At 39.6% G+C, this 19733-nt stretch overlaps 1 protein-coding gene across 1 annotated transcript in view; it reads right to left on the bottom strand.

Annotated features, from left to right (window-relative positions):
• Positions 1-1019: 1019 nt before the first annotated feature.
• The window catches only part of TSBP1 (testis expressed basic protein 1), a 37763-nt gene continuing 19049 nt past the window's right edge, over positions 1020-19733 (bottom strand). The window contains 7 exon segments of the mRNA XM_012440679.3: positions 1020-1074; positions 1183-1383; positions 8543-8610; positions 8612-8793; positions 8796-9302; positions 17517-17531; positions 18266-18286. Of these exon segments, the coding sequence (XP_012296102.2) occupies positions 1020-1074; positions 1183-1383; positions 8543-8610; positions 8612-8793; positions 8796-9302; positions 17517-17531; positions 18266-18286 (1049 nt within the window).

Here is a 19733-nt window from a genome sequence, read left to right as displayed (position 1 = left end):
TAGTTTGATAGAGCTGATAGGGACCTACAAAGCCAAAGTAAATATCTGGCCCCTTATTTTATTTTAGAGACAGTGTTTCACTCTTGTTGCCCAGGCTGGAGTGCAATAGCGCGATTGCACCAGCTAATTTTGTATTTAGTAGAGACGAGGTTTCACTATGTTGGCCAGGCTGGTCTCAAACTCCTGACTTCAGGTGATCCACCCGCCTCGGCCTCCCAAAGTGCTGGGATTACAGGCGTGAGCCACCGTGCTTGGCCAATATTTGTCCCTTTATAGAAAAAGTTTACTGATTCTTGTTTTAAGTCAAGAATGGTACTGGGGAAAAGTTAGGTTATTGGATGTGCAGACCAAGAACAGGGAAAGATCTCAGCCCTAACTCCTTATACAGATTTTCTCAATCAGTCCACCTTTTTCAGCTTTACCCTCCTAGCCTAGACTTTCTTAGTTTTTAGCTTTCCAGTTCTAGAAATCTAGGGCTGTCTCAACAGCAGTTTTCCTTCTCGGTAGCATTTCTTTGGGTGCACAATAGGTTCCACCTTCATCAGCTCTGCTTTCCACCAATTTTCCAGAAAAGCATTACAGTCTATTGCTGTTTCCTATTCCCCTTGTCTGCCTGATTATTTCTTTCCGAAGTGATTTTAGCCGTGTTTGGGGAGGGAGTTATACCTTCTATTCCTCAGGTATAATCACTCTTCTCTTCCTACCACAAAACCTAGCACAGTGAAAGGGAGGAGAAGGAGCGAGGAGACTGAGGGCAGGGAGAGGGAGGAGGGAGTGACGGGGTGGTGAAGTGAGGAGGAAGAGGGGGAAGGGCTCCTGGGGAGAGGGAAGATGGGGAGGAAGCGGACGATGGGGTGGGGTGGGTCAGGCAGTGAATAGGCAGAGTTGGGTGAGACGAAGCTGGGTGTTTGTGCTTGAGAAGTGGGAGTGTGTGGAAGGCCAGAAAGGTAGACAGTGCCTGCGGGAAGAGGGGGTGAGGGGTGTGCGGGTCAGTGGGTTGAGGGGAGTGGGGAGAAGATTTAGGGTGAGAGGTGCTGGCGTGCTGGGGAAGGTGGGACTAGGAGAGGTAGAAAACTGGGGAGAGAAATGGGAGGGAGAGAAGGAACCTGGGGGAGATTTGAGGGGAGAAGGCGCTTGAGGGGGAACCAGGAGGGAATAAGGCTTGTGAGGGGGAAATGTGACCTGAGAAGGGGCTCCAGGGGAACCGTGCGGGGAGAAGGAGCCTGAAGGGGAGCCGTGAGGGGTGGAGGCTTGTGAGGGGGAAATGTGACCGGAGAAGGGGCTCCAGGGGAACCGTGCGGGGAGAAGGAGCCCGAAGGGGAGCCGTGAGGGGTGGAGGCGCGTGAGGGGGAAGCCTGAGGGGAGAACGTGTGTGAAGGGGAACTGTGGAGGGGAAGGGGTGGTCGGGAAAGGCGAGGGGAAGACACTCAGCAGTTGTTGGGGAGCCGGGAAAGAGGCCTTGAAGTCGCGCCCGCGTGGGATTCAGGCCCGGGTCCCGCCTCCCGGCCGCGCCGCCCTCGGTGTCTCCGCCTGGCGTTTGGGAGGCCGCCCCCGGGTTGCCGGCCTGGCGGCCCCAGTCACCGCCGCAGGGCTTCAAAAGGAAAATTCCTCAAGGGCGGAGTCCCAAGGAAGAAAGCCATTTCCTCCGCCTGCCTCTTAAATAACGTGGGATCTCACAGTTTGGCTGAAACCTGAACTAAATGCAATGCTTTTTTGACTTTTACTTTCTCCCGGAACAACAGGTGTGATATCCGTTTTGGGACCCTTCCTGTTCTCTTTCCTTTTTTCCTTCCCCATTTTTTTTTTTTTTTTTGAATTAAGGCACAGGAAATTGCAAAAATAGTGTAGTTTTAAAACAGTTTATCGTTCACCCATTTATCCCCAATGGTAACATCTTACACAATCGTATACATTTGCAAAACCGGGACGCTGACATTGATACAACGCTATTCAGTGAACTACAGGCCTCGTTCACATCTCACCATTTTTTACACGCTTTTTTGGGGGTCTATAGCTATACTGGTGGGCGGGACGAGGTCCCCAAGTGCCGTCAGCACCTTGGCTCTGCCAATGTCCAGGCTCTTGCACCATCAGGAGAGGGATTCGAGGGAATTCAAGGAGGAGTAAGACAGTGAAAGTACGGAGATTTACTGCAAAGTGCAAAGTGCACACTCCAGGAAGAAAAGGCAGTGCAGACGTACTGAAGAGACTCAGGCACAAGGGGGCTTGGGGTTGCTACCTTTATGGGTTTCCTTAACCAGGAGGTGGAATATTCATGAAGATTCCTGGAAAAAGGTGGAGTTCCAATTTCTTGGAACTCTAATTCCACCTATTTTTACACCAAATATGGGTGTTCTGGGAACTGTCATGGCACTGGTGGGTGTGGGATTTGTATGCTAATGAGCATATAATGAGGTCCTGGGTGAAACCTAGGTCAGATCCAGCACCATTTGGGTCCACTGGCTCTTAGCCAGCTCGATCCACACCCAGTTTTTTCAGGGTCTTATCAGCCCATAGCTTCTGCAGGTATTTCAACAGTTGCTTTTTGCTAGTTATGTGATACTACAGCCTGGAAGTTTCTCTCCTCCTGCAACCACCCTGTATTATTCCTGTCTCATAGTACTATGAAACTTTATCACCTGTATAAGTTTAGGAAAGCACCATTACAGTTAAGATACAAAATAGTTTCAACACCGCAAAGAATCCCTTGTCCTCTTTTTAGTCAGACCTTCCCCCAACCTGTATGTATGTATGTATGTATGTATGTATGTATGTATGTGTTTTTAAAGATGGGGTCTAACTATGTTGCCAAAGGCTGGTCTTGAACTCCCAGCATTCCTGTGATTGGAATTCCAGAAAAAGAGGACATAGGGTGCTGAAAATTTTTTCCTTTTTTCTTTCTTTTGAGACAGGGTCTCACTCTGTTGCCTAGGCAGGAGTGCTGTAAAGCGATCATTCTGGGTAATCTGCTCTTGGGCAAACCTATTATTGAGGCCTTCCAAAGTGTTGGGATTATAGGCCTCAGTCACCACACCCAGCCTCCCCTAACTTTATCTCTTGACTACTACTGATCCGTTCTCCATCACTGTAATTATGTAATTTCAAGAGTTGCCGTAAATAGAATCCTACAGCATGAAACCTTTTGAGATTGACTTTTCAAACTCAGCATAATATCTGTGGGGTCCATCCAAGTTTCCTGTAGTTTGTTCCTTTTTGTGGCTGAGCATTCCATTATATGGATTTGCCCACTGAAGGACATTTGTATTGTTTCCAGTTGTAGTTTATTACTAATAAAGCTGCTATGAATACTCTTGTATGGGTTTTTGTTGGAATATTTTATTTCTAATATTCAAGAATATGGTGTTAGCTAGATTGTATATGGTAAGTGTATTTTTTACTTTATAAGAAACTGTTTTCCAGGGTTTAGATAACCTTTACCATTCTACCAGCAATGTATAAGAGATTCAGTTTCTCCATTTTTTGCCAACACTTGGTAGTGTAAGTGCTTTTTATTTTAGCCCTTCTTGTAGCTCTGTAGTGCTGCCTCATTATGTTTAGATTTGCCTGTCTCTGATGTCTAGTGATGTTGAATATCTTTTCATGTGCTTATGTGTATCTATATCTCTCCTTTGAAGTTTCTGTTCAAATATTTTGCCCTTTTTAATTTTTTTTAGATGGGGTCTTGTTATGTCTATCAGGCTGGTCTTCAACTCTTGAGCTCAAGTACTCCTTGCTCCTTGGAATCCTGGCTAGCTGGGACCATAGGTTTATGCCACTGTGCCTGGCAATTTTTTTTTTTTTTTTGTCCAGTAGAAACCCATTTATTCCAATATTATCTGTAGAAACTTCTACTCTTTCTTCATTTAATTACTCTTGCATCTTTGTCAAAAAATCAGTTGGGAATACTTGTGTGGGTCTTTTTCTGTATTATAATGCTCCATTGATATATGAATCTGTTTTTTTTTTAGTACCATACAGTTTTGATATTGTAGATGTATAGTATAATATTGGCCTTGGCCTCCCAAAGTGCTGGGATTACAGGCGTGAGTTACTGCACCCAGGCAGCGGGAAATTGCATTTTTAATGCACTAACTCAGGGACTCTTTAATTGGGATAGGAGCCACATTAACTGATTTTACATAAATTGTTTCCTAATATTTTGTATTTCTCATTCAGCTTCATTATCTCTAAACTCACTTTTCTGCTTTTCTTTCCTATGTTCTGCTCCTAAATGTAAAATGACTAATAGTATGACTTCCATTTATTCTTGCGAACAGACCGTTGCCATTTGTATTAGCTAATTTGCAAAACAAAATTTACCACTATTGATTTCTTAAGGTACATTTCACATTCCTACTTTTATATTACAACTATCTTAGGAGTACATATTTATGCATTTTCTTAAAACTTTCATCATTTTGTTAAACATGGTGTCATTTTGATAGCTGTCATTTTTCCCTTCCTTTTTTGGGGGTCCTTTAAGATTTCCACATCTGTATCTTTACAGGAGGGTTAAATATTGTTTTAAATTGGTCTGTTTTTCAGTGGCCTTTAGAAAATGGTTCTTTATTTCTTTCTTTCTCCTCTCTCTCTTTCTTTTCCTCCCTTCCTTCCTTCCTTTTTTTTTGTACTTTGAATTCTAGGGTACATGTGTGGAACATGCAGGTTTGTTACATAGGTATACATGTGCCATGGTGGTTGGCTGCATCAATCACTCCATCATCTACATTAGGTGTAAGGTCTGTTCTCGCCGAGGATAAAACGAAGAAACTGAGGCCAGCACGAAAATAATCCAATGCAAGGGAATTTATTCAGGCTCCCGGACAAGGTTCTGCGGTCCAACAGGAGGGGCCGGAGAAGTCGAGCGGACTCCTCTCAGGTACCGGGTTTTATAGGGAGTGGAGGCGTCCGATTGGCTGTGCCCAAGGTGAGTGGGACAAAATGGAGGGGAGTGGGACCCGGATGAAACAAAATGGAGGGGAGTGGGACCCGGATGAAACAAAATGGAGGGGAGTGGGACCCGGATGAAACAAAATGGAGGGGAGTGGGACCCGGATGGAGGGGAGTGGGGCCAGATAGGACAAAATAGTAGGCAGGGAGTGGAGCCTGGATGGGACAAAATGGTAACAGGTAGGTCCCGATGGGGCTTTTTTTCCCAGGCTCTGGGGTGGGGTGGGGAGGAGGTGTGTCTGAGCTCCCAGCAAGGGAAGGAGGCGTGCCCGAACTCCCGGCGAGGGAAGGAGGTGTGTCCGAACTCGCCTCGAGGGGAGGGGAACGTGTCCGACGAACTCCCCGCGAGGGGAGGGGGCGTGTCTGAACTCCCCGAGAGGGGAGGAGGCGTGTCCGAAATCTCCGCGACGCAGCCTGCCTTACATTAGGTATTTCTTCTAATGCTATCCCTCTCCTAACCCCCTAACCCACAACAGTCCGTGGTGTGTGATGTTCCCTGGATACAGAGAGGTTTCTAGAAATCTTTTTCTTCTGAATTCTTGCTTCAGTGAGACATACACACAGATACGGAGTCAGCTGAGCTGGGTTGCTGAAGCATATCTACTGTTTTTTTAGTAATTGCCTTGACAGGGTCCCTGCTTCTTACCAGAAATCTGAGAGAAGTTGCATTAGTCATACCCTTATAAAATCTAGTAGTGGCCAGGCACAGTGGCTCATGCCTGTAATCCCTGAACTTTGGGAGACCAAGGCAGTGGATCACCTGAGGTCCGGATTTGAGACCAGCCTGGCCAACATGGCGAAACCCCATCTCTACTGAAAAATACAAAAACTAGCTGGGCATGGTGGTGCATGCCTGTAATCCCAGCTACTCAAGAGGCTGAGGCATGAGAATTGCTTGAATCCAGGAGGAGGAGGAGGTTGTAGTGAGCCAAGATCATGCCACTGCACTCCAGCCTGGGTGAAGAGTGAGAAAAAACAAAACAAAACAAAACAAAACACCTACTAGTTAGCTGTCAGATGGACCAGGGAGAGCTATAGAAAAAAAAAATGACATGAGAATGACAAAAATCTAATACTTTTAACTGTGAAAATCTTTCTGGTCAAAAATTTTTCCTGGTAACAGTATAATGTGTGCAAGAGGTATGCCAACTAAGGCTGATAAAATCTCTAAATGTGTATTTTCCACAGATGACAGAAGCAATTTACAATATAAAAATCCATGTTCAATATCTGTCCTCCATCCTCTTTTCTCTCTCTCTCTCTCTCTTTCTGGCAACTCAGTTTTGCTAAATCTATGCAGCTGATCAAAGACCTGAGGATTCTGTGACTTCTAAAATGAACATATCCATACCTGTGGCAGGGCTGTGAGATCACCGTAGACAGCCATCCAGTGGATTAGATTGTGCTAGAAATTGTGGAGCTACTCTTTTAAGGTTGTGGTTAGGTAGTCTGAAACATTTATGAAACATTTTATACTTTGGGCAGAGACTAATGTCTGGTTTCTCTCCTTTTTTCATCAAACGTCTCCAAAGAATAGCAGATCAGTATGAAACTGGAAGACATCTAGTTAGTTCAAATAATTTGATAATTAGAATTACAGACTCTCAGGAGGCCTGTTTGGAAGGGACCATAAAGATAATTTATTCTAATTACTCAGCGGTTTCCTGAGACTTTCCTCTACAGCATTCTCACTGAATGAACCTTAAACTCTTGCTTAAACTCTTTGGGCCTCCACTTCTCCTTATTTCTAAAATTTGTTACTTTGTACCTTCCATTCACTGATCTATTTTTGGGGCTATACAAAACATTCTAATCCATTATGAACTTTCACCTATTTGAAAGTAAGTCTCATTGTTTCCTCATATTTGTTTTCCCAGGGAATTCGGCAACTTCCTGCTCACTTGAGTCTTTCTCTCCTGAAGGCATTTAGTTTATCCACATCCCATGATAGAATTGAATGTAATATTCAGGGTGTGGACAAACCAGCACAGAATAGAACAGTATAAAAATGAAATTTCTAAAAGTGATTATTTTAAAATAGACTAAAATAAATTAACTCTCTTGGATGTTTGAAAGACACATCCCACAACTACTTAGTATCTCTCTATTCTTTCTGCTTACCTTCCTTCTCCTCACTTTTCTTTGGAAAGTGCTCTTTACAAGTTCATTAGTCATCTCCAAATAGCAACTGCAGTGTCCTTTCAGTCCTTATTTTCCTTGAAGTCTCAACTATCCTTTAATCATCCATTTTTTCTCAAAACTCTAATCTTCCTTGATTATTGGAGCATTCCATTATGCAGGTTTTCCTTATATCTTCCTATCCCTTAGTTAAATTTCTTCAATGTATTATATCTAACAAACTCAGTCCTTGGACTTTTGCTAAGTCGTGTATTTTCTCCTTTGAAGAACTCACTCTAACGGCTTCAATTGTAACCTGTATTCTTCTAACTCCAGATCGCTCTTGAATGACAAATATTATTGCTTATTCCCTTAAAACAACAATTAGTTATTCCCTCCCTGTCCAAAAACTATCTCCTAGTTTGTTTATTACCTAGTTTCAAAAGTTTTGAAACCATTGTGTTTTTCTCTTTTCCTGACTCTTATGCAGTCAGTCATGAAGTAGTGATTCTTCTTTGAATTTTCTTCTGTTTATTCTTTTTCCATTTACTTACTCCAAGTACCTCTTAATTTTAGATTTACTACCTATGATGTTTCTTGTTTGCAATCTTATTTTTCACAATCACAAGAGTAACTATTTTTAAAATAATACCACCTTATTCATCTCACTCTGCCTCTCAAACATTGTAGAATGCTTCCAGTTGCCTGAAGAGTAAAATATAAATTCCTGGCTTGTTCTTCAAATCCCTTTATAATCTTCTTTTCAGAATTATACCCCAAGATGCCTCCCATGAGTCTGCCGTAACAGCAGAATTGCCCACTGCCACCTGGACATGGTAGACAGTGACACTTTACCCTTTGCCTTTCTTTCACTGTTTGTAATTCACTCAGCACATCAACATCTTATCTATCTGCTGTGATACGCTGTATACCACTACTCCCTTCCCCATGAAGTTATCACCTTTACTTTCTCATCCCACGGTGGATTATGTTGTCCATCTAAACTATTGTTTTGTAACTTAGATTTCACTTAAAAAATTGCCATGTATACATATATGACTATATATGTTATAAGCTACTTGATCACAGGAACTCTGACTTGTGTTTTTCTGTACACCCCTTATTGCTAGACCAGCGCCTTGCAAACATCAGGCTTGCCATAAGGAGTTATTGGTTGATTGGTTGGGGAGGCTATCATAGACATACTTGTCAAAGGAAATTACTATACATTTCTTTAATTAAAATGTTTTACTTCAGAAAGTATCCAGTCTTTCTTGACTGAATCACATATGTTTTAAATTACAAAACAAATATTTGGAAACTGAGGTTTGTGGCTGAGAGATTTAAAAGTTTCTGAAGAGCAGAAACTGTGATATGAAGATGAAAGGGATTTTATAATTATAATCTGTTTAGGCAATGGCTGGGATATGGTTTGTATCTGGAGGATGGAAATCATAATAATCACTTGTCTTACAGGCCTTTAAACACTTTATCCTTATTCTTCCACTTTTTTGTCTTCCTTCCTTCCTTTACTTGCCTTTGCTCTTTTCGAGTCTTTTGATTTTTCATCATTGATTTCTGATTCTCTCTTTCCTTTAACTTTGCCTTTTCCTTCATCACATTTTATGTTTTTATCACCTTTTTATTCTTTATCTGGATCTTTCTCTGCATGTCTTTCTTTTTCTTTACCATTATTTCCTTTATCTTCAAAGCTCTCCTTTTTTCTTGGGCTTCCTGTCCTTTTAGTACACCCAGCTCACTCTTCTTTACTTGGGACTCTGGTATTCTTGGCACACCCATCTCACTCTTCTCTACTTGGACTTCCTGTCCTTTCAGTACAACCGGCCCGCTCTTCTTAACCTGGGCTTCTTGTCCCTTTGGTACACCTGACTCACTCTTCTTTACTTGGGCTCCCTGTCCTTTTGGTACACTCATCTCACTGTTTTTTAGTTGGGTTTTCTGTCTTTTTGGTATTCCAGTGTCACTGTCTACCTTGACTTTCATTCCTATCTTGTTTTTCTCTAAATCACTGCCTTTTCCTTCTCTTTTTGGCTCCTTTATGTGTGTTGCTATCAAGCATTCAACAGAATTCATAAATACGATGCCATTCTTTAGTGCTTCCTTGTTTTCTTCTCGGCTGTTCTGAGACCTTGCAGTGTCTCCACTTTTTCGAATCTGGATTTTGGAACACGATTTTTTTGCAAGTTCTTCATCCATGTAACCTGGCAATATAACTGGGCATACAACAAAAGGGCATGATTTAGATATCAAGTATTTTCTCTTTATTTCTGTTTTTTTTTTTCCCTTGACACTGGTTTCTTTTTCTGTCTTAAAGCTGACAAACTGAAATTTTTCTGAATTTCAAATTATCTAAAATGATGGCTGTCTATACATAAAATTATGAAAGTATTGATAAAATTCTGGACTATTTTCAATAATTTGGAAGACTATTGAGAGAAAAGGTAAAATACACTGTAAATGAACTGATATTTGTTCAGTGGATTATTGCTAATGAATAATGCTTAGTGGCTGACAGAGGATGTATTCTGAAAAGAAATAGAATTTATTTTGAGGAAAAATTGTGGGAGGAAGTAATAATTATATTTGTCATAATAGAAAAAGGAAACAAATATGCTTTCAATATTGAATAAAAGCATATCTTATTATGCAAAACTAACAAAGTATGAGCTGATAATTATAAAGTGCTTACCACATACCAAGTGCTCACTGTTCTGAGTACTTTATGTATTAAATCATTTGATACAACAACCAGGTAGGGTTTTATTAACCTCATTTTACAAATGACGAAATTGAGGCACAGAACGCTTAAGTGAATATGAATAAGGTTATATAATCCGTAGGTGGTGGAGCTGGGATTTGAACCTGAATAGTCCGACTCCAGAGTTCAGTTTTGACCTTATCATAGAGTGCTTCTTGCAATATCTGCTAACTCTGCAAAACTTTCAGGTCCTTTGATCGTGTTTAGGTAAATCAGCTCTGGTATGCCTCAATTCCTGTGTGATTTAACAAACTTGAATTTATTGGCTTCCGCTAGATATTTTTTATTTGCTTTTTTTTTTTTTTTTTAAAAAAAAAGGTAATATGGTTCCCTGAATTAAGTAAAAGAAATATTTGAACCACCAAGGAGTTGTGTGGGCTCTTGCTGTGGAGCAGAGGCATATCTTGCTTTGAGAAAATATAATATTTAATATTTAATATGGTAGAAAAAATACAGAATATGAAAGCTGAATCAGAAGACTTGGGCTGGGGGTGGTGGCTCACACCTGTAATCCCAGCACTTTGGGAGGCTGAAGTGGGCAGACCACTTGAGGTCAGGAGCTGGAGACCAGCCTGGCCAACATGATGAAACCCTATCTCTACTCAAAACACAAAAATTAGCTGAGATTGTGCCACTGCACTCCAGTCTGGGTGACAGACAAGACTCCATCTCAAACAACAACAACAACAACAACAAAAAACAAGTTTACTCTTCCTGCTAGCTGGCTAGCTGGGTTTAATGGATTTTGAGGTAAATCTGTTAATCCTCAAAGACTCACTGTTCTTATATTTAGTTTGATCTGCTCACTCGAAGAGTTTAAAAGTTATTAAATATTGTAGACAAATGTTAAAGAAACATAGCCTTTGGAGACAGACTGGTTCAAATCCTGCCTCCACACCCACCTAGCTGGGTGACATCTGGCAAACTTTACCTTCTGTCTGTAAATGGGGCAATAATAGTAGCTACTTCACAGAGCTGTTATGAGACCAAATAATGTTATCTAAGTAAAAGCACTTGGTACAGTGCATGGGACATAATAAGTAGTCAATAAATATTGGCCGTTACTACTTCCCAATGAGACAGTACAGGAAAAAACTCCTGATTCAATCAAGATAAGGCATTCTTAGTTTCCAACAAATAACTTAGAGGAATGGTTAATTGTATTACAGGAAAATTTCTTGCTTAAAAATGAATTATCGGACTTTTTGTGTTTTACATTTAGGGTTTGATGTTTGAAAAATTGGTATACACAGAACTTCAGAATTTTATCAGTTATAAAAATGAGGCACACCTGTATTAGGTAAGAAATTAATTATAAATCAAAAGGGATGTTGTTCAGTGTTTTCTTTTTTAATTTTCAGCTTTTGACATCCAAATAAAAATAACATTAGAAAACTTGCAATAATGCTTTCTGGATCTTTTTGCATATTTCCCTCCTGGAGTTCTTCACTAAAATACGATTACTGACATTTTATTCTAGACCAATTTTCAATTTCCTAATGAAAATCAGTGGTAATATATTTCAAGCATTGCTAAATTGAGAAAATAGTTCAGAATATTTTGATCTTTGACAGTGCTACCAGTGGACATTGTTTTGTTTTGTTTGGGGGGTATGGTGTGTGGAATGGTAAGATCATGCTTTTCCATTGAAGTCTCTAACCTTAAGAATTTCATGGAATGTACTCCTCAGAAAAGCTGATTTTTCTTAAGCTATGAATATTTTTAGTTTTACTATCTCTTTTTTTTTTTTGAAAGAAAAAAAAGAATGAAAAAGAGGAAGAAAAAGGAAGAGAAAGAGAGAGAGAGAATGGGAGTATTGCTTTCTTGCCCAGGCTAGAATGCAATTTAGTAATGGGTATTGAAAACCTCTTTTATTTATTTATTATTTATTTATTTATTTATTTTTTTATTGCATTTTAGGTTTTGGGGTACATGTGAAAAACATGCAAGGTTGTTGCATAGGTGCATTCATGGCAGTGTGATTTGCTGCCTCCCTCCCCCTCACCCATATCTGGCATTTCTCCCCATGCTATCCCTCCCCAACTCCCCACCCCCTGCTGTCCCCCTCACTCCCCCTCTTTTATACCAATAATTATACTTAATGATGTAGACAGGAAGGAATAAGGGAAGAAAATAACAAACAAGCAGCCAACCAATATTTCATTTAAACCTATAAAATGCTATGCGATTACTGAGGAGTGATTTACTTCCAATTATGTAGTCACTTTTGGAATAGGTGTGAGGTGGTAATGTATGTTTTGTGTATTTGAAGTGGAGAGTTCTATAAATGTTTATTAAGTTTACTTGTTCCGGGTCTGAGTTCAAGTCCTGGATGTCCTTGTTAATTTTCTGTCTGGTTGATCTATAGAATCGTTAGCTCTTCTTGTTACATTGATCCTTTTGCCATTATGTAATGTCCTTCTTTGCCTCTTTTGATCTTTGTTGCTTTAAAGTCTACTTTATCAGAGGCGAGAATTGCATCTCCTGCTTTTTGTTTATTTGTTTATTTTTACTCTCAGTTTGGTTGGTAAATCTTCCTCCTTCTCTTTGTTTTGAGTCTTTGTGTATTGTTGCATGTGAGATGGGTCTGGATGCAGCATACCGATGGGTTTTGGCTTTTTGTCCAGTTAGCATATATATAAGTTTAATACTGCCATTTGATGCTAGCTGGCTGTTTTGCCCATTAGTTGGTGTACATTTTTCATTGTGTTAATGCTCTTTGCTTTTTGATATATTTTTGGAAAGGCTGATATTGGTTGTTCCTTTATATGTGTAGTGCTTCTTTCAGAAGCTCTTGTAAAGCTGGTCTGGTGGTGGTGAAGTCTCTAAGTACTTGTTTGTTCACAAAAGATTTAATTTTTCCTTCGCTCATAAAGCTTAGTTTGGCTGGATAGGAAATTCTGGGTTGAAAGTTCTTTTCTTTAAGGATGTTAAATATTGGTCCCCACTCTTTTCTGGCTTGCAGGGTTTCTGCTGAGAGATCTGCTGTTAAGTCTGATAGGTTTCCCTTTGTGGGTAACCTGACGTTTCTCTTTGGCTGCCCTTAGTATTTTCTCCTTCATTTCAACCCTAATAAATCTGGCAATTATGTGCCTTGGGGTTGGTCTTCTTGAAGAATATCTTTGTGGTGTTCTCTGTATTACCTGGAGTTGAATATTACCCTGCCTTGCCAGGTTGGGAAAGTTTTCCTGAATGATATCCTGAAGAGTATTTTCCAACTTGGATTCATTCTCTTCATCACATTCAGGTACACCTATCAAATGTAAATTAGGTCTTTTCACATAGTCCCATATTTCCTGAAGACTTTGCTCATTCCTTTTTATCCTTTTTTCTTCAATCTTGTCTTCTCATTTCACTGAGCTGGTCCTCGACTTCTGATATCCTTTCTTCTGCTTGATCAATTCGACTGTTTAAACTTGTGCATACTTCGTGAAGTTCTTGTGTTGTTTTTCAGCTCCATCAATTCACTTATATTCCTCTCTAAATTGTCCATTCTCATTAGCATTTCGTCAAACCTTTTTTCAAGGTTCTTAGTTTCTTTGCATTGGGTTAGAACAAGTTCTTTTAATTCACAGAAGTTTCTTATCACCCACATTTTGAAACCTGCTTCTGTTATTGGAACACATTCGTTCTCCATTAAGCCTTGTTCCGTTACTGATGAGGAATTGCGATCCCCTGGAGAGGGAGAGGCATTCTGATTTTGAGTATTCTCTGCCTTTTTAGGCTGGTTTCTTCTCTTCATTATATATTTATCCCTCTGTTGTCTTTGTAATTACTGACTTTCTAACTAGGTCTCTGAGCAGACGTCCAACTTTTGATTCCCAGCGCCGAAATCTGAGCAATCCACTGCGCCGGTCAAAACAGCGGTGTTAAGATTGATGGTGCTTTTCTGCCCGGGAATCTCCGGACTCTGCACCAAGTTCTGCTGCGCTAAGGTGCCAGCAAAACCGCCACGCTGGCCACAAGAGTCGCTCTGGCGACCTGTGGGGCTCCTCCACTGGGAATCTCCTGGTCTGTGAGCAACAAATATTCGTCTGAAAGTGTGACGTCCTCTCCTTCTCTGCGCTTTCACTGGGAGCTACGTGCCCAAGCTGCTAGTGATCAGCCATCTTGGATCTCTCTCTCTAGTTTTACTATCTCTTGGGGGTAATTATTTCCTACTGTAATACTACATGACTCATTTTAACCTAAATTTACCTTTTGGTTATATAAAATAAAAATAAATTTATATTTTACAAAATATAGATTTTGTAAACCAAAATTAAATATTATAGGATTTCCTGAAGCACCCAGTGTTTATTCTAGCTACACCTTTCCTAATTTCACAGAATTTAAACATTTTTTATTCTTTCTGTCACTACACTGAACAAGTACTTCTAATAGAATCTTCATACCCTTATTTTAATATATTTGCTGTCGTCTTTTAAGTCCTGAATTTAATTAACCCAGATTATATTTACAAGATTTACTTTTTTAAATTTAATTAATTTTTTTTTTTGAGACGGAGTCTTGCTCTGTCACCAGGCTGGAGTGCAGTGGCACAATCTCGGTTCACTGCAACCTCTGCCTCCTGGGTTCAAGTGATTCTTCCGCCTCAGCCTCCCGCGTAGCTGGGACCACAGGCACGTGTCACCATGCCCGGCTAGTTTTTTTGTATTTTTAGTAGAGATGGGGTTTCACTGTGTTGGCCAGGATGGTCTTGATTTCTTGACCTCGTGATTCACCTGCCTCGGCCTCCCAAAGTGCTGGGATTACAGGCGTGAGCCACTGCACCCTGCCTTCAAGATTTACTTTTGAGGAATCCAGCTATCCCATAAAGTGAGGTTCACTTTTATTTCAACTTTGCATTGCAGAAGTAAGTCACAGATCATTATTCTACTACATTCTAAGTTATTTTCTTCCTTCTCCCAGATTTCAAGATAGTTCATACATCTTTTCTTTCTCTTGGACCTCATAATCATCCTACACTTACAATGTGAATCTTTCATAATATAAAGACTTGTAAGCCCTGGCTGCAAGTACATTTATTGCAGGCAGTAGCCCATACTACAAAACTCTAATACAATCAAAAGATTTAATCAAGACTTTGGGGATCATCGTAATATATTCAAGCTGATTAAAAAGTAATGATTAAAATTTAAAAATCGGATTAATTTTTGTTAAAGCTAAAAGATGTGAAATAGCTATCACATTAACAATTCTGTCTAAATGATACTTAGTGTAGAAAATAGAATGTGGGCTTTATTAGGAAACTAATCTTAGGTTCTTAATCCAGTAGTTGGCAGGGAGAGCACAGACTGTAAAAGATCTGTACAGTATCAGAGGGATGAATCATTATAGTTCTCAGGCTGTGAATTACATTTTAAAAGATCATATACTTATTAGTTGAATGAGGAGGTGAGAAATAAGAGACTCAGTTTGCTAGGATGATGATGTTTGTTGGTTTAATCTGTCTTAAACCTTTCTTTGAACATTGAATTAAACCTTAACCTCTTTTTTCTAAAAATATCAACTGGGGCCAGATACAATGGCTCATGCCAGTAATCTCAGCACTTGGGAGACTGAGATGGGAGGATCACTTGAAGCCAGGGGTTCAAGACCAGCCTGGGCAACATAGCGAGACCTCCACATCTCTATTTTTTGAAAGAAATAGAAAAAAAATCAGTTGGGAAGATTGTGTTTGAAAGATTATATTAATAAGAATATATGTTTTACAAAAAATTTAAAAAAGATTAAATGGATTGTTCTCTGGCAACTTAAAAAAATTAGTATTCCTTAAAAATTAATTACTTCTGGGAGGAGATTTGGCCTGTGATCCCTTCTCAGAGCCCTTGTATTAGTCAGGGTTCTTCTGAGTCAAGTTGACGTAAAGCATCAACCATCAGAGCCCACCTTTTTGGTGGGAGAGAAACTCACAAGATCACAGTTCTATCACTTTTTCTATGTGAGGAGAGCATTTAAGGGATGTAGGCGTATTATGATTATTCTGAATGCATACTGTTTCTTGTACCATGAATCAAAATAAAGTAATTGTCCTGGCTGGGTGCAGGTGGCTCACGCCTGTAATCTCAGCACTTTGGGAGGCCAAGGAGGGTAGATCGCTTGAGGTCAGGAGCTCGAGATGAGCCTGATCAACATGATAAAATCCTGTCTCTATTAAAAATACAGAATTAGTCAGGCGTGGTGGCACATGCCTATAATCCCAGCTACTTGGGAGGCTGAGGCAGGAGAATCACTTGAACCTGGGAGGCGGAGGTTGCAGTGAGCCGAGATCAAGCCCTTGCACTCCAGCCTGGGTGATGAGAGCAAAACTTCATCAAAAAAAAAAAAAAAAAAAAAAGAAAGAAATTAATTGCCCCTTTCAACTTCATCTCCCTGCCATCCCCTCTCTCCAAACCCACTCTCTTTCTAGTATGAACTGAGAAAGAAAATGAGGCTTAAACATAATTAAATATAAGGACATACTTTGTTTGGAATATTTGAAATGCTTGAGATGTGTCTCACTAGGTTTAAGTGTTATTTGCTTCTTTTGATCATATATTTACAGAATTAAACAAAAGTTATTATCTATTTTGTTTTGTATGGTTTCCTTGCTTGAAGAGCTGAGCCATGTATTAAGTAATCCCAATAGAGAGAAATCTGCATTCAGAAAACAGTTAAAAAAGTCAAACATTAATTTAAATGGGGTCTTCTATTTTTAAAAGGATTCTGTGTACATTTAACCAGCTTTTCTGTAGATGTATATTTGTATTTACAAACATTTTATAAAGTTTCATGACTAATCACAAAAAATTCATTTGTGATTCAGTATAGGAGGCAATGTGTTGGTATGGAAAGGGTGTGTATTTTGGAGATAAGACATCCTGGGTTTAAATCCGGACACCAATGTTTACCAACTCTTTAACCTTGGGTAAATATCTGAGTTAGTTTCCTAATCTGTAAAATGTGGAATAATAGCCACCAGGCAGGGATATGGTAAGAATAAGAGATAATAAGAGGTGCTACTTTTGTAAGTGCCTAGCACAGTGCACAGTATATAGTCAACGCTCAATACCTACTGTCTTTCAAAGGTACAGTTATTTAGAAGGCAACAGAAAGTAGATAGGATTTTGTTTTTAACTAGTTTTTCACCCCGTTAATATGATTCAGAGGGACTTCACCTATAACTAAAAAAGAGTTCTAAATTCCCAGCAAAGAACTAATGAATTCAGAAACCAATCTTTTCATTATGTTTTGCTGAGAATCAGGGAGGAGATTCTTTTTCAGAGCCTAGAAGACGGCCAAAGATTGTGGCATCCTTTCATATGAACCTCATCTTCTCTACTGCAATCTCCTAAAAAGTAGTTATTTAAAAATTTGGGGCGAAGCACAGTTACTCATACTGCAGTTCCAGCACTTTGGGAGGCCAAGGCAGGAGGATCACTTGAGCCCAGGAGTTCAAGACCAACCTGGGCAACATAGTGAGATCCTGTCTCAAAAAGAAAAGAAAAGAAAAAAGAAAAGGAAAGAAAAGAAAAGAAAAGAAAATCCTTGGAAGTTTTTGGAGGGCAGGAACATTCAAAATGACCTTAGAAGCACAAGCCTCTATTTTGGGAGTAGAAACAGACAGGTCAGAAAAGAATTATAGGCAATGTAAAATATCAGAGTTGAGAATACATATGAAACTTACCCACAGGAGACAGTGCTGAAAACAAAACACGAATGAAAGATCACTGGGGATTTTCTAGCTCAAGGAGAACCCAACTTCCAATAATATTCTTCCTAGGTAAATTCAGAAACAGGATTTGGAAGGAGCATGAAACTCTCTGTTTCATCCTCAGGAGTGTGGCTGGCCAATGCTCCACACCCCACTCCACGGAGAGGGTTATTTTTAGGATGCCACTTAGTTAATATAGAGATTTGAAATGTGGGGTGGGTGATATCAATTCTACTGAAATTCAAACTATTGCATTTTCTACCTTTCTCTGTTCTTTCATAAGTCTTATATACGTCTTCTGCAAAACAGTTTTTTGCTCACTGTTCTGGTCAGTTTGAAAATTGTGTATTGTTGGTCAATTACCAAAATCACATCTCGTCCTGACACATATTCTTTTTGTCAGTCTTAGGGGATTTTCTTTATTCGTAAAAATTATTAGTTGGCAGATTATAGCACAGAGGAAATAGGCTCTGTTGTGATAGATTAGCTGGGAATATATGCTGCTAATAATCTTTGGTAGTAAATAACTAGAATCAAGCACAAGACCATTATACTTTGCTACAAAAGGAAAATAGATACAAATTAAAATTGAAATATGAGGAAATCACTTGTTAAGAAATATTGACTACTCTAAGGTAGAAGAATTTGTAATACAAGAACATTTGGGAAAAAAAGGTCCTAGACACAGAAGTAGGTAAGGCAAGGAAATGATCCAAACTTACTGATTTTTCCAGAACTGTCCACTGAAACAGACAAAGGCAAACACATTAGTAGGTACTGGGCTTTCCCTTCTTCCCAGTCCCTAAGCCTCTGCATTGAGTGGGATTTGTGTCATTAACAATTAAATTTCATTTATTTAAATGTGAAGAAACTTCATTTATCTTCCCCCTTCTCTTTGCCCATTGTAGTTTACAGAGACCCTGTGATAAGCGACTTTAAATCACCTTTACTTATCATTGATCATTAGCAATTTTGTCTAGAATGTCAAGATTACAATTTATAAAATATAGGACATATAATGGTCTTGCTTAGAATATGTGTGCTAACATTATTTACTGTAATTGTTTGATATAAAATTTTTAAAAAACTTTATTTTTTTGAGACAGGGTCTCAGTCGCCCAGGCTGGAATGCAGTGGTGTGAACATGGCTCACTGCAGCTTCCACTTCCTGGGCTCAAGCGATCCTCCAGCTTCAGCCTCCTGAGTAGCTGGGGCTACAGGTGCATGCTACCACACCCAGCTAATTTTTGTATTTTTTTGTAGAGACAAAGTTTTGTCATGTTGCCCAGGCTGGTCTGGAACCCTGAGCTCAAGCGATCCACATGGCTTGGCTTCCCAAAGTGCTGAGATTACAGGTGTAAGCCACCATGCCTGGCCTGATATGAAATATTTAAAGTTTCATTGTTACCAGGTACTGAAATATAGGTATATGTCTCATGTTGATGTTATCTGACAACCCTAATATAGAAAGCACAAAATAGGCCAGCACGGTGGGTCACGCCTGTAATCCCAGCACTTTGGAAGGCTGTGAGACAGGTGGCTGATTTGAGCCTAGGAATTCAAGATCAGCCTGGGCAACATAATGAGAACCCCGTCTCTGCAAAAAAAAAAGAAAAAAATTAGCTAGGTGTGGTAGCCCGTGCCTGTAGTTCCAGCTGCTTGGGAAGCTGAGGTGGGAGGATTGCTTAGGAAGTCAAGGATGCAGTGGGCCATGATCACCACAGTGCACTCTAGTCTGGGTGAGTGAAACTCTGTCTTTAAAAAAGCACAAAATAATAAGAAAACATGGAATTGTAAGAAATATATTACCAGGATTGTTTACCAGAGATAAATATGTGAAGTTAGGGTATTTAAGCCCTAGAGCGGGAGTTGGCAAGGTACAGCCCATGGAATAAATCTAGCATGTTGACTATTTTTGCATGTCCTGTGAGGTAAGAATGAATTTTACATATTTAAATAGTTGAAATAATAATAATAATAGTAATAATAATAATATTTTGTGGCACATAAAAATCATATGAAATTCAAATTTTAATGTCGAAAATAGTATTTTATTGGGACATATCCATGCTCATTCTTTTATATATTGTCTGTATTTGTGCTACAACAGCAGAGTTGAGTAGTTGTGACAGAGACTTTATGGCTTACAAAACTTAAAATATTTGGCTGGGCATGGTGGCTTATGCCTGT

This window comes from Aotus nancymaae, unplaced genomic scaffold (genome assembly GCF_030222135.1).
Source record: "Aotus nancymaae isolate 86718 unplaced genomic scaffold, 86718_ANA_hifiasm-v0.15.2.pri h1tg000040l, whole genome shotgun sequence".
NCBI classification, from domain to species: Eukaryota; Metazoa; Chordata; class Mammalia; order Primates; family Aotidae; genus Aotus; species Aotus nancymaae.
Note: the sequence above shows the minus strand (reverse complement) of the source record. Positions and strands in the feature narration are given on the sequence as shown.